We start from the raw sequence: 14,660 nt of genomic DNA, 5'->3' as shown, positions 1-14,660 counted from the left end.
CTGGAACTGGCTCCGTGCTCTCAGTGCTCTGCCCCGGGAGTCCCGACTGGTGAGCTCTGTCCCTGCTCTCACTGCGGGGTGTTCACGACTCAGGGAGACCGCGGGCTCGGCTCAGCTTCCTGCATGGCGTGGGGTGACCCGAGGGTGCACCCCACCCCCCTCAGCGGGCGATATGGCCCTTCACTGCTTCGTGTCTGCTGTCTCTGTGTATGTGTGTATATTTAACGTTGCAGGCAGGTGAGGGAAATCTGAGTCTTTCTCTTGATTGTTGCTCTGTTACAAGTTTTTACATCGCTTAGCTGATTTTAATTCAGCACATACATGATGGTCCTTCCCGGCGCGGTGCAGCGCAGGTCCTGGGGTCTGGGGATGAACTTGGTGCTGAGCGGGGTGGGAAGGGCTGCCTTCCACCTGCTGTCAGCACGCAGGGCCCCTTCCTTGCCCTGTTAGCCGCATACTTGATATGAGACTGCACAAGAGCTGGCAGCTGTAATTCCACAGTGTTTTCTTGTGTCAGATTCATATTTCTGTTTCACTTAGTGTCCTTTAGAATATCATACCTACTCACATTTTTTGCATTCTTAAAACAAGTTTTTTCTTTTAATAGAAAGCATGGCTTTTTCTTTCTGTCTCCCCCACCCCCCACCCACTGATGGCTTTTTCTAATAAAGAGATTGATAGCTTTGATCAACCTTTGATATGAGATTTAAAAGCCGAATGCTCTTATTATTATTATAGAACAGTTTATCTGCCAGATTCATCATCAGTATGCTACCGTTTAAAGCCCATTTTCAACTCTTGGTACAAAGTATGTGTTCTTTAATATAATAAAGTTTTAGAACATATCAGAAAGTGTAGGAGAACATTTTAAATTCCCTGTAGTCTTACATTTCAAGATGATTGTTGTTAATGATGTGATGTACTTCCTTTCAGATGAATTTTTTCCCAAATTATTTTCCTGCTTTCCGTTTTAGTGGAAGACTTATGACCCTGCATTTTCCCATTTGGAAATCTGGTTCCGGTTCGTCTTTGTGGTGCTTACCTTCATTGTCACTGTAAGTACCGTTCACGTCATGGAATCCCAACAAGGGCAGAGTTAGTTTATAAATTCTGGTTGTCAGAGTGCAGGAGATTTATCTGAACTCTGAGACACTCCATCCAGTCGGCTGACCTGATGGTACCAAATATTCTATATTCTGCGAGGGCCCTGCGCTGCAGGAATGCTGTGGTGTCATTAGTAAGGACTCCTGAGTAGTGTCATAGTAATTACAGGTGACTGACTAGTAAGTGAATTGTCATGGGTGTTCAGTGACAAGGGCCCTGTAACTTGGGTGGAAGGAGTTCTGCCTTGTTTGAATGCCCTTCTTTGAGTGCTGACTCAACAGGTTCTTGGGTTTTTACGTTTGGAAAAGTGGACCAGACTTTTCAGTCTTTGGGCTTTTTTCAGGATGAGGGGATGGATGTGCAGGCTCGGGGCTCCTTTGGGATCCGCGGTGTCTGTCCACAAGGGCACCATGACTTTGGGGGGCAATTACCCATTAAAGTACAGCAGCTCCACCGAGGCTCAGTCAGCGAGGGTGGGCATCTGTAAACGGAAGGAAGAAGACGGGGGCCTGCCTCCATCATCTGCCTGCCCCCGTCAGCTGCCCGCCTCCGTCGTCTGCCTGCCGCGTGCTGATGTCCAGCATCAGGGACGTCAGGGAGGTGGGAAAGTGCCGTCGACCCCAGGTCAGAGATCCTCGCTGGTTCTTAAAGGATTCCTGTTGTCTGCAGCCCTGCAGCCAGACTCGGGAGCCCAAAGAACTGGCCCCCGGGGCCCTGTGTTCTCAAACGAGAGAAACGGGCCTGATTCGGACAGACGGGGAGATGGGCCATCAGCCCAGGACGTCCAAATTGCATAGGAGATTACTGGCTTCTGTTAGATCGCAAGAAAAACAAGAAACAACGCCAGGCTTAGAAATCCCAGATTGTGTGATGCTTTAAAGGCTATAAAGAAGCCTCTCCCAGGAACTGGGCGCTTTCAGGCACGTGTTTGAAAACAGGCCCAACATCTGACCGTGACTGTAAGCCTCATTCTGGGGCTTTTCCTCTGGGCGCCCTGGTGTCCCCCGGGAGCCTCTGTCCCCTGTGAGTTGCACCTCGGGGGGATGGGGCCTGTGCCCTGGGCAGTCCCTCCTGATAGAAGCAGCCGGCCCAGGAGGAGGCCAGGCCGGAGGGGTCATGGCCATGACCATCCTTGTCTGACCCCTGTCCTGTGATAAAGGCTCCTTCACAGTTGTCCCTGGCGGTCTCGGGGTCAGTTCAGCCCGAGGTTAGTGCAGCAGGTCTGGGCTGGCCCCAGACCTTCGATGTGGGCTGACAGGCGTCAGGGGACGCTGCGTGGGGTGGCTGAGACGGTGACGGGGCCTGGTCTGGTTTGCAGTGCCTGTTTGCGCACTCTCTCCGCAAATTCTCCATGCGAGACTGGGGCATCGAGCAGAAGTGGATGTCCATCCTCTTGCCTCTGCTGCTGCTCTACAACGGTAGGCCCTTCGGCGTGGTCCCCCTCCATGCCGAGAGCTGGACGGCATCCCGGGGGTGATGGGGCCCTGACCAGGGAACGGGCGGGATGTGGCCCCAGGACTCGCTGGGGTGGGTGCCTTCCCCCCACCCCACCCCCCACTTGAAGGACTTGGCTGAGGGTGGGAGCCTGGCTGTCTGCCCCTGTCCTCTGCCCCAGAAAGCATTTCCTTCCAGAGCTGTGGCTGGCAGGAGCAGACGGCACTCTGCAGTCATCCCCACAGCAAGCTGTTCAGTGGCTTTTCGGTTTTTTGCAAAACAAGACAGCCTTTAGTTCACTACCATTCCCCCGGGATCTGACCAGGGAGAAAGCAGTCCTGAGTTCTGCCCTCCTGTGGGTTCAGGGCACCCTGCTGGCTCCACCTTCATCAGGCCTGCCTGCCTCTTGCCTTCTAGACCCGTTCTTCCCCCTGTCCTTCCTGGTGAACAGCTGGTTCCCGGGGATGCTGGACGACCTGTTCCAGTCTGTGTTTCTGTGCGCCCTGCTGCTCTTCTGGCTGTGCGTGTACCACGGGATCCGGGTGCAGGTGAGCCCTCAGCGCTGACCCTTCCGCCCCAGACGCTGGTGACAGTCCTGAAAGTGAACTCGGCCTTGAGAACCTGACGTCAGCCTCACAGTCCACGGAAGATGCATGCCGTGTGGACATGATCTGAGTATCTGTGATCCGGTGTGTTCTGTGAGGGAATAATGGTTTGCAAGAAATAGTAACTTCTCTATTTTTTATTTTTTTTTAAAGGGAGAAAGGAAGTGTTTGACTTTCTATTTGCCTAAATTCTTCATCGTTGGACTACTGTGGTTGGCATCTGTTACCCTCGGAATATGGCAGACGTGAGTAACTTTCTTCTGCTATAACCAGTCTTGGCAAGCCTTGAACAAGGTGGACAGACTCAGAGTTGACTATGTTGTGTGAACTCATCCAGAAAGGAATCTGTAACCCAGGGTTTCAAGGCTTGGTCATGTGACTTGAACTGAGGTTTCATTTTTGCTTGAACAGCGTGTAGAGGCATACATGATTCTTCTAGTCTTGGGTGGAAAATGAAAAAGACCACGTCATTTCAGATCTCTCTTTCTGAGAGGCAGAGGCTTCATTTGTAGGGATGACGCTCTGTTTGGCTCCTGGCTCGCCACTGTCCCCAGATGTTTTGATTCTTTCCTTTGGTTTGTGTCTGTAAACCTTCCCGTCCTTACACCAGCTCCCAGAGTTGATCTTTAATATTTCTGTCCATCAGTAAAAAGGCACCACACAGAAGCCTAACTAGTAACAGCCTGATTCACCCAAACAGAATTTTCTGCAGAAACTAGTCCCATCTCAGGGATATGATTTTGGAAGCTGGCACGTCTCATTTCTTGGTACAATAATGGTAGGAGTTAACTCACATCTGCTTCTCTCCCTGCCCACCTGTCATCTCAGTGACCCAGTGTCATTTTGACATGAGTTTCATGGAAGTTTGTATTTACCTTTCTTGCTGTCTTTCCCTGGAGGAGGGCCTGGCCACCCACTCCAGTATTCTTGCCTGGAAGATCCTACGGACAGAGGAGCCTGGCGGCTGCAGTCCACAGGGTCACAAAGGGTCAGACACCGACTCAGCGACTGCGCACATTGCTGCCTTTGGGTGCTCGTGTTTCCTGGTGCCCACACATGCCTCAGAAAGGGTGCCTGGGAAGTCAGTCTTAAAGTTAAAAAGATATAGTATATTTTCACAATAGAATGACTGCATGTATATTTATAACTGATTCACTTTGCTGTACACCTGAAACAAAGCAATGTTGTAAATCAACTATGTGACAATAAGATTAAAACGTTAAAAAATTTAAAAAAAAAAGATATAGTATATTTTCTTAATGAAAAGGACTTGACTTTACAATACCGATGACTGTGGACAGTTGAGTCATGTCGTGTGCCTATTCAGTAGGTAATTCGAGATTTCTCATAAACCAAGGTTTACTTTGCAAAAATCTTTTACAGCTGGTCAGCGAGTATATTATATTAGTACGTTTTTTAAAAAATTCAAGTGAGAGAAAGTATAAAATAAACTAGTTATTAATCTATTGGCTTTTTTTTTTAATAACATCATATTTTTAGAGTCAATGAACTACATGATCCAATGTACCAGTATCGAGTTGACACAGGAAATTTTCAGGTAAGGATGGTTAGTGAAACCTGCGGATTTTTTTAACTGCTGCTTTAAAAAAAATGACTCAATTTTTTAACTTAAATTGTGCATTGACACAAGCTTGCTAACTGGTTATTTGACAAGGGCCATAGAAAGTTCATGGGTGGAAAATTGGGGGACATGTGTTTGAGTAGTTGGAAAAAGAAACCCTGCATTGTCACTCCCATCCTTGGTTTACGGTTGAAGCGCCAGGGCACAGAGGTTGTGCTGATTTCTAGGAACATTGTAGAACAATTAAGAAAACATTTTGTTCATTTAGTTCTCTGAAGTGGAGCGGGGCTGGCTTCATGGGCCTGCGAGCCCTGCATCCCGAGGGCCTGGCACTCCGGCTGACACTGCACTGTGTCGGTCCTGAAATTTTTCGCACTTTGGGAAGGCAGATTCCAGCATCTTTATTTTACACGAATGGCAGCCAGCCCTGAGTGTGGCCTCCTCTTGAGGCCCGGGATGTATCAGTACCTCACTGATACATGCGCCCATCCTGGCGCAGCTTCCACGGAGCCCAGGTGTGGAGGTGCCTGGGGCTGAGGGGCACTTGGACCCCCGCTGGGGGTCTGGGAGTCCTGTCCCCGGGCAGGGCGAGCCCCAGAGCCCCAGAGCTGAATCCTGACCCCAGGTGACTTTCCAGCATTTTTCCATGCGGCTTTGCAGAGGGTGATCAAGTCTGTGGTTCTTTGTGGGAACTGCTGTCTGGAAAGAAGAGAAGTGTAGTGAAGGACAGTACCGTGTTGAAAAGCTGGTTGAGACAGACCTGTCACGGAGATCGGCGCCAGCGCTGATTCTTAACTGGACTCTGGCAGCGGAGTGTCCGTAGCCTCTCCGCTCCACTGCTTGTGAGTCTGAGGAGTTCTGAAGGCCATTCAGTGTATGCCTTATGAACAGCACATCATAACCTTTGCCCTCAAAGGATATGTGACCTTGTGAGGGAGAGAAGGCGTGGGAAAGAGACCAGTGTCGCAGTGTGCGGGGCCCACCAGTCCTTGTGGACCGCAGGCCCCCGTTACTGGGGGGAGGTCGTGTCTTCATTTGTGTTTTGTCCTCTCTGTCTTTGAATTAGCCCTGGGATGCTTTTGTAGGTTTGCAGGGCGGGGTGCCCCTGGAGCTGGAGAGGAGGGGGAGGTGTCCTGGGCCAGACGGGGGAGACACTGTCTGTCCCTGAGCTGTGATGGGGCAGGGCAGACCCCTGGCGAATCTGGGCGCCCCAGGAAGGCTCTTGGCTGTGTCTCCTGAGGGGCGAGGCCTCTGGGCGGCCCCTCTGGGATGGAGACACTAAGGAAGGGGGAGGAAGGAACTGCTCTGACACCTTGTCAGGGAAGATTCTGCAGCCCCTGGTGACAGATGACATTTGACACTGTTGGTTGAATTTGTACCTCCCAAGCTACTCATTTGAAAAGACCCTGATGCCAGCAAAGATTGAAGGTGGGAGGAGAAGGGGATGACAGAGGATGAGGTGGTTGGATGGCATCACCAACTCAATGGACATGAGTTTGAGTAAACTCCAGGAGTTGGTGATGGACAGGGAGGCCTGGCGTGCTGCAGTCCATGGGGTTGCAAAGAGTCGGACATGACCAAGAGACAACTAAACAAATGCTGATCTACAGTTAGGGAGTTTCTGTCTGGTACGGTCACTGCTCACTTCTCACAGGAGGACATGGGGCAGGCAGTCCTGCCCAAGGTCACACGCCCGTCCTACCCAAGGTCACAGGCCAGTGCCTGTGCTGTGGCAAGGCTCCCCGGGCCTGCGGGTGAAGCCCACGGTCCTGGGCCATGGCCGCCCCTCCCTCCTCCCCCTCTGTTATCTGTGCGATGGGCAGTGATGGGATCTTCCCTCGAGTTGTCATGAGGATCGAGAGAGAAAGAAGGAGGGTGACACGCTGGGCCGGGCTTCGGCACGGCAGGGTCACTGCAGCTCTGGTCACTTGTCTCCTCCGCAACCGGCAGTCAGGGAGGCCATGGGCTCGGGAGTCCTCGCAGGAAGGACAGACTGAGCAGTCTAGTCCTGTTACTAAAGGAAACCCTTGAAATCACGGGCTTCTAGGGAGATAGCTGAGGGGGCCCAGGATGGAGGCCGTGAAATCCTTTTTCTTTATAGACGAGAAAACCGAGCCCAGGCCGCAGTCACAGGTTCCGAGAAGGCAGAGCAGATCCTTTGTCTCCTGACTGTGCAGGGTGGTCCTGGCTCTGAGAAGGAAGGGCGGGGGGCAGGAGGATGGGGATGGGGTGTCAGGTGCAGAGGAGGCTTAAAACTCTCGCAGAGATTCTGCGGAAGGAGGGTCACCAGCACCCAGCCCAGGGGGGCCTGATCTTCATCAGTCAGCTTCCCTGTCACAGCTCCTGACCGCAGACGAGAGTCGTCCTGTGTTCCCTGCATCAGGGTCGCAGAACCTAGAGTCTTCTAGATGGTCTGGTTCTGTCTGCTTGGTCCTCAGGAAAGAAAACTGAGGTCCAGAGAAGCTGAGATCCAGGCCGGACCCACATCACGATCTTTCCGAGCAGGGCAGGGAGCCAGGCCCTCACCCCGGGGAGGGGCAAGCGGGAGCCACCACGTTTACTGAGCACCTAGGACGTTCGGTCCCTGTGCTCAGAGCTGCCCATGCGTCAGGGAAGCGTTTGTGCGTCTGATGAGCAGGGACCGGGGTGCGCTCCTGGGTGAGCCGGCTACCTGTGCCCGCACGAGGAGAGTTTGTGTGTCCTCAGCTGCTCCCAGCTGGGATCCTCAACCCTGGGTCCTTTTAGAAAGGCTTGGCTTTCCTGCTTATGGCGTCGGAGGGAAAGACCACCCTTGACACCCTATGGCCGTTCAAGGGCCCGTCTTGTTTCCTGCCAGGGAATGAAGGTTTTCTTCATGGTGGTGGCCGCCGTGTACATCTTGTACCTTTTGTTCTTGATCGTGCGGGCCTGCTCCGAGCTGGGTCACATGCCTTACGTAGGTGAGTGCTGGCCTCTCACCGCTGGTGCAGGGCTGCCCGCCAGGTCGGGGAGGTGGGCACCTTCAGGCCGGGGGGACCTCGGCAGGGCTGCCGGGGTGACTGGGCCACGTGGACAGTGCCTCAGGCAAGGGCAGGAGGGAGCCCAGTGGGGGCGGAGGTCAGTTGGCGCCCCGGGGGCCCGTGTGTGTGGCGTTGGAGCTGCATGGATCCTTCTGGAATCACACCTTCCGAGCAAGGCGGCGGGGGTGGGGGTTTCCTTCTCTTTGAATCGGGGCATGTCACTTGACCTCATAGGGTCCTTCCCCCCAGTCTGTGACAACTGAATAGTAACGGCCACGGCCTCACTGGGCAGCCTCCCGGACGTGGGGAGGTGGGACAGCGTGTCTTCCTGGGCGTCAGGTACTAACAGGGTGGAGTCCAGAGGGGAGGGGGTTTTGTTTGGAGGGTTTGGCTTTCTTTTCTTCTTTATTTTTAAGATCTCTGGGATGAGTGGATTTAATCCCACTTCGGTGATTTTATTTTATTTTTATTTTATTTATTTTTTTTTTCCACTTTGGTGATTTTAGAAGCGTGTGTGTGTTTCTCTTTCAGATCTCAGGTTAAAATTCTTGACTGCGTTGACTTTTGTAGTGCTCGTCATCAGGTAAGAAGACTTTATTGCTTGAAAGAAGCAAAATGTGAGTTTCTGTGCTACTGTCACAAGTACCTTTTGTCCCCTTCTATGGGGTTAGTTTGAGGGTGCTCCTCACCAGGTCTCCCATGGGTCAGAGTTCTGCCAGGCAGGGCCCCAGGGAGACAGGATCGCATGCCCTCCCTGCCCTGACATCTGCCGTGGCAGCGGCAGGCGCAGGAGAACACGGGCCGGAGGATTAGAGTCCCGTGTGATACACTCGGCAGGTCTGTGAGCGGGCGTTGTTTTTGTTTGCATGCACCTGAGGGAGGTGCTGAAGGCCAGGTCTTTGAACGAATCCCAGGTCCTTGCTCCCGATCAAAACCCCGAGAGGAGAAGCAAACCCCGAGAGGAGAAGCGTAGTGTCTGCATTTCACTCTTTGCTGTGCAGAGATGTGGGCGTCAGCCCCTTCCCCTGGTGGGGGCGTGCCTTGGGGTCGGCTCCCCACCGCTGCTCTGGGGTCCCAGCCGTGTGGGGTGGGGGATCCTGGAGGCCTCCGGGTTCCTTCACCGCCCTCACCGAGCCACATGAACTCAGCCCGCATTTCAAAGCGAGATGGGTTTTATTCCGCCTCTGCGTTCACCTGAAGGTTGAGGTGCATGTGTGGCTGTCACTCAGCCTCTCCTCCGCCAGCTGTGCGGCCTCACACTCAGCTCACCTCCTTCTGCACAAACTCACCCCCGACCCCCGCACATCCTCGCCCTCCGGCCACCCCCGCCCACCGCTTGGGAGCTGCAGTCTCCTTGGACCGACTGCCGGAGGCTCTTAGGCTTTGTGATCTTTCTTCATCTGACTTTCAAGGGGGTCGGCCCGTTGGTGCAGCGGAGGTTTATGGAGTGCCTGCCCTGGTGAACAGGCGGGCAGGCTCCTTCCTCCCTGTTGCAGTGTTTATATTCCAGGGGAGGAAGGTGGTGATTAAAAAAACACAATGAATAAAGAGCGGAAGTGCTGTAATGAAAACAGAGGTGTGATGACAGCTGGGGGCTTGTGGCTGCTTTAGCAGGGTGGGTGGGGGATCTGCTGCCTGAAGTCAGTCCTGGGGACAGCAGTGTGAGGGGGTGGAGGGTGGGAGGGCAGGGTGGCCAGGAAATCAGGCTGAGGCCAGGTTCCATTCTCAGTGATGGGAGGCCTTCGCAGGGCATTTGGCCGGGAGGGAAGAGACCTGGTTTATTGTTGTATTCAGCAGTTGGTCTGGCCACAGCAGAGGTTGGATCTCAGGGAGGGGAGGTGGGTTCTGGGTACCAGGACCCTGCCGTCATGCATGTCAGCAGAGAGGCTGTGTGCGCATGTGTGCACGTGCGTGTGTGTGTAAGCGCAAGTCTCCATGCAAAAATAATCATGACTAGCGTAAGCGAAAGTAGCAAGTTTATTGACATATAAAGCTAGTGCTGTTTCTTGGTACGTTTTTACCATATTGTTCATCCCTCCCTTCTTTTTCAGCATCGTCATCCTTTATTTAAGGTTCGGAGCCCAAGTGTTACAGGACAATTTCGTAGCTGAACTGTCGACTCACTACCAGAATTATATCCTTTTTCGGGAAGACGTCAGGCACACAGCCTAGTGGAGTGGGTAGCGTTTCAGCCCTCTGAGCGTCTGGAAGAAGCAGGTCACCTGTACAGGATACCCTGGGGGCCTCACGCCTGTCCCCCCGAGTGAGAGGCCCCAGAGCGGCCACGGGGCTCAGCCGTCCCGGGGGTCGCTCACCAGATGGGGTCAAGCCTGCGGATCCTGGCACCTGCCGCGGCTGTCTCCTTTGTGGGGCGGCGACTGGAGAGAGGCAAGTCACTATCGGCGCCTCGGGTCAGGCCGGGGCTGCCCGCCTCTCGCTGCCGACCCTGACTCGGGGGTCCTCTCTCCCAGGGGACATCCCTTAGCAGCTCCCAGGTGTGTCCAGCTGTGGGGGACACCGGCGTCTCAGGGCCGGGCTCCTGCGATCCCCGAGGCCCCGTTGCTCGGCAGTAGCCCCCCTTTCAGATGCATGACCAGGTCAGGTGTGTGCTCCCTCTCCGCTGGCAGTGGTGCCATCCATCAGGGGACACTCTGGGGTTCACCCTGGATGTCTTGTGTTCTTTCTGTGGGGCCTCTTATTTACATCCTTGGAGTCAATGTGTGATTGTTCACAGTTCAGTAACTGAATCTCACACTAAGCTTTCATCAGATTCTCTAAAGGGTCTGTAATCCAGAAAAGACTAAGAAGGACCAGTTTGAGAGTCTGTTTCCAGCTCTTCATCTCCTCGTTGACTCTCCCACATCCGTGTGGCCTTCCCCCACTTTGTGCGTGACCTGATCACAGCAGGTCCTGCCGTGGGTGAGGAGAGGGCGTGGCTCGCCTAGGGGTTCCAGGTGCCCCGGGAAGGTTACCGTGACCTCTGGCCGTGGGCCTGCCCTGTGGTGCCCTGACGTCTGGGCGTGGACCCCCGAGGGCCTAGCTGGTTGGGGGAGGGGCCGGCTGACCTGACCAAGGAGACCATGGCCGGGACCGCTGCTTCCCTTGACCGGTGTCACCAGCTGAATTCTTGTCTTTCTACGGCTTGTTGAACTTTTACCTCTACACTTTGGCCTTTGTGTACTCGCCCTCGAAGAACGCCCTGTATGGTAAGCTGCGCCCTGACCCCCGCCCACCTCCCCTGGGCAGGGCCCCCGTGGCTGCAGAGTCTGCTCTGGACCAGGGGGACCAGGTGGGCGCTCACAGTGAGCCCTGAGCCGCAGGTGGCACCCAGCAGGCTCTGTGTCGTTACAGCCCCCATGCCAGAAACGAGCGTGTCTCTGGGCCCTGACACGAGCATCATGACCCCCGCCCAGTGCCCTGAAATGATCTGTGGAACACGAGTGCCGTGACCATCAGTAGAACCCCAAATGTACCCCCAGCCCACCTCCCCAAGGACCAAACCAAAGCACACCCAGCAGCCCTCCCGCCCGGGATGAGAAGGGGGCGAGCTCTCTGGAACCCGGGCAGCTCTTGGCGAGCCCAGCCACAGGCTGTCCGTGGAGGAGTTGCCAGCACGTGCCCGAGGCCCCAGCGGTGTCCGGTGCTCCCATCCGTGGTGATGGACTGGGACCGGGGGCGGCCTGGCTCTCGAGCAGACCTGGGGGAACCCGGGGCAGGTGCAACTGGCTCTCGGTCTCCTCTGGGGGGCCCAGCCCCCTCAGGCTCCCACCAAGGCACCCCACGCTGTCCCGGCCTGTGGGTGAGAGCACGTCCCCCCGCCCAGGACTCGGAACCCCTGCCCGGCTCACACACACCAGCATAACCGGTGGAGGCGGGGACCCGAACCCAGCTGTCTCCGATCCTCCTCCTCTTCCTAGGACGGCACCGGCCTCTCCGGGCTAACGACACGACAATGCTTGTTGGTTTTCAGAGTCGCAGCTGAAGGACAACCCCGCCTTCTCCATGCTCAACGACTCGGACGACGACGTGATCTACGGGTAAGTCAGTCCCGTCCCTGCTAAAGGCTCGCTGTCCCGCGGGAAGCGCTCAGCCTGCCTCTCTGCGCGTTCACCGAGGAGGCTGGCGATCCTTCTGAGGCGGTTTTCACGGTATCGTCCCTTTCGGTCCACCCGGGCGTGTCTGCGACCCCTGGTTTTCTGTGCTCAGGAGGGGCCGCGTGCCTTCCTGCTGGGCATCTGCGCGCGCGGTGACTGCAGGAGGAGGCGCTGGTGCTGGGCGGCGGGCTGGAGGAGGCGGTGGAGGCGGGAGGAACGGGGCGGGCGAGCAGGGGCCGGGCTCTCGGGAGGGCGCCGCGGCGTGGAGAGGAGAGGACGTCTGCGCTGTCGGAGCCCGGGTGTCAGAGGTCTCTTCTGTGACAGGAGTGACTATGAAGAGATGCCCCTGCAGAACGGCCAGGCCATCCGGGCCCAGTACAAGGAGGGCTCTGAGAGCGACTGAGGCCCGGCCGCCGTCCTGGGCCTGGCGAGCGCGCCCCCGCCTGCCTTCCCCGGACCGCCCGTATCTGACGCTCAGAGACGCCCTGGTCCTCATTCGTTTACATATGTTTGAGAGGAAAACCGAAACTGAGGACTAATTTAAATGTTGGGCCTAAATGTACCGTCACACTGACATTTATTTGGGAAGAGAGGCCCTGACAAAAAGTTTTAGACAGCCAAATCATCTTTTCAGAGATTCCAGATGATGAGAGACAAGCTGTTTTCAGTGGTGAGAAAGAAATCATTCCTGTTCTTAGTAGAGAGAATTACGTGCTTTAAAAAAAAGTTTGCTGATTTTGAGTTCCCGGGAAGCCTTTGTGAGTGTGGCCCGCAGCGTGGTGGCATTCCCCCGTCTCCCTCCCTTTCTCCCCTGCCCTGTGGCACCGGTTGCCGACCCTTCAGAGGGAAGCCCATTTCTGAGGCTGCCCCACGAGGGCAGTCCTTCCCCGCTGAGCGGCCGGGGCTCCTGATGACCACGCATCTCCAGTGATGGGTCACCGGGGTCAGTTGCTATGAGACGTGTAAGCAACGGCTGTTGATGGGGAGAGGGAGGCTGGGTGGGCAGGTTCGAGGTGAAGAGTGTCTCGGAGTTCTGAGGAGGGTTCGACAGGGTGCCTTAAGGATTGAGAGGTCATCATCTCCAGTTGACAGGGAAGGGTCTCACTGTCAAGAGTCTTCTAGAGGCCTGTGAGCCTTACGTCATAAACATGGATGAGGCCCCTGTGGTTGGGGTGGGGGGAGGGTGCCCATGAAACTCCAGCGAGCAGTGTGGCTCTGCTAAGGACCATACCCCTGTAGAGCTCTTTTTGTTTTTTTAAATAAAAGCTAAACAAGTGTCTGATACAATACTACAGATTCGTTATTGCCAAAAAGTTCTTCAGCTTCACATTTGGAAACTAGGTGCAAGAAGGTAACACATTTTTAGATGGTTTACGGAAGAACACCTGTGGGGAGACGGTACGTGGGGAATCATTCCTGCCTTGAGCCTCACACCGTCGTCAGGTGTGTGCACCGTCAGAGAAACGGGTGAACTGCTCTGCGCAAGTGCCGTCTGGAGCTGCGGGATCTGGGAGAAGGCCCTGGGGAGCCCAGCTCCTGTCTGTCAGGACCGGGCGTGGGGGGTGGAGCTGTCTCCTTTGCCTCTTCTCTCGCGTGCACACTCATCTCCCTTGAACGGTTCACCTGTGAGCGCTGCAGACATCCTGATGCTGCCGTCCGGGCAAACACAACAGGCAGGGGCATGATGGTTCCACCCTGCAGACAGCACCTCCACTTTCTCCATCTGTGCATCAACTCTCCAGCTAACATGCAGAGCTCAAAGGCATAGTCCACTTCAGGTAGTGCTGGGGCCTTAGAGAGCTTCCTGAAAGACTATTTATTATGACTTCATATTTTTCTTTTTAATTTAACGTACCTTTAATATGTATTCCATTTATATTTGTTTTTAAAACCCTGTAAATAAGAAAAGTTTGGATTCAGTTGTGTTGTTGCAAGGGTAATTCAAGTTTACATAGTTTTTACATCTGCAATGATGTGATTCCTTTTTTTTTATTCTGTATATTCAGAGGTATTGAAAAAATTTTGTTACCAAACTTACTTCTATTAAAACTCACTATAAGTAATTTTATGTAAACTGATGAAAAGTTACTTGTGCTGATTAATGTATTCTAGTATGTTATAGTTTACACGATTTAATCGTTATAACTGTCCATAATTTGGAATGCTGTTATTTATCAGTAAAGTATCTGAGGCATTTAGCTATACACATTTAGGCATTTTTACAACTTATCCTTGTCCTGTAGTTTAACTGTTAACTGATGATTGATCTACGTAGGTTGATTCTTGATAGCATCAGGTCAGTAAAATGAAAAATAAGGGAGTATTTATTAACTTTTGTAACTAGGTTCGAAACAAGGAAGTTATAAAAGAAAGTACTTAAGGGGGAAATGGTTCTTTATTAAATCGTGCATTTTCAATTTATCTTCTCTGGTGTATCATATATGTCAACATATTACATCTTCCATGTAAAAATTTGCTTAAAGTATATAGCATTTAGCATGTGCCATAGGTACTAGGTTATAACACTAAAGTCTGCCAGAAACCTTAGACGATAGCAAGAAAATTATTATTTTTTTGGTCTTGGAGGGTTATCAGAGTTCTATAAACTTAAATTAAAAATCCAAAGGGCTGACTTTAGTTTTTCCATGGTAACGGCATGAATAACATCATCTTGGGGATAAATTTTTATACTGGTCTAGTCTGGGGAACCTGGAAGATGACCATAGACCTTTCAGTTTCCCTAGAGAGAGCTTCATTATCCATGAGGATAAAGGTCCGCTTGATTTATTATTAAATCATTAAAGCAGTGCAGTGATGCAGTTTTCTCTCTTAAGCCCCATTT

General features: G+C 53.4%; 1 protein-coding gene across 2 annotated transcripts in view; it reads left to right on the top strand.

Moving 5' to 3' along the window:
• TMEM181 (transmembrane protein 181) overlaps positions 1-13,105 on the top strand; it is a 62,825-nt gene extending 49,720 nt beyond the window's left edge. For both annotated transcript variants that reach the window (XM_070461490.1, XM_020889355.2), the window contains exons 7-17: positions 975-1,055; positions 2,423-2,522; positions 2,956-3,086; positions 3,297-3,388; positions 4,644-4,701; positions 7,562-7,664; positions 8,256-8,307; positions 9,776-9,858; positions 10,841-10,930; positions 11,695-11,761; positions 12,143-13,105. In XM_070461490.1, coding sequence (XP_070317591.1) covers positions 975-1,055; positions 2,423-2,522; positions 2,956-3,086; positions 3,297-3,388; positions 4,644-4,701; positions 7,562-7,664; positions 8,256-8,307; positions 9,776-9,858; positions 10,841-10,930; positions 11,695-11,761; positions 12,143-12,221 — 936 coding nt within the window. In that variant the 3' untranslated portion in view covers positions 12,222-13,105. The remainder of the gene's footprint in view (positions 1-974; positions 1,056-2,422; positions 2,523-2,955; positions 3,087-3,296; positions 3,389-4,643; positions 4,702-7,561; positions 7,665-8,255; positions 8,308-9,775; positions 9,859-10,840; positions 10,931-11,694; positions 11,762-12,142) is intronic.
• Positions 13,106-14,660: the final 1,555 nt, after the last annotated feature.

This window comes from Odocoileus virginianus, chromosome 34 (assembly GCF_023699985.2).
Source record: "Odocoileus virginianus isolate 20LAN1187 ecotype Illinois chromosome 34, Ovbor_1.2, whole genome shotgun sequence".
In the NCBI taxonomy this organism is placed as follows: Eukaryota; Metazoa; Chordata; class Mammalia; order Artiodactyla; family Cervidae; genus Odocoileus; species Odocoileus virginianus.
Note: the sequence above shows the minus strand (reverse complement) of the source record. Positions and strands in the feature narration are given on the sequence as shown.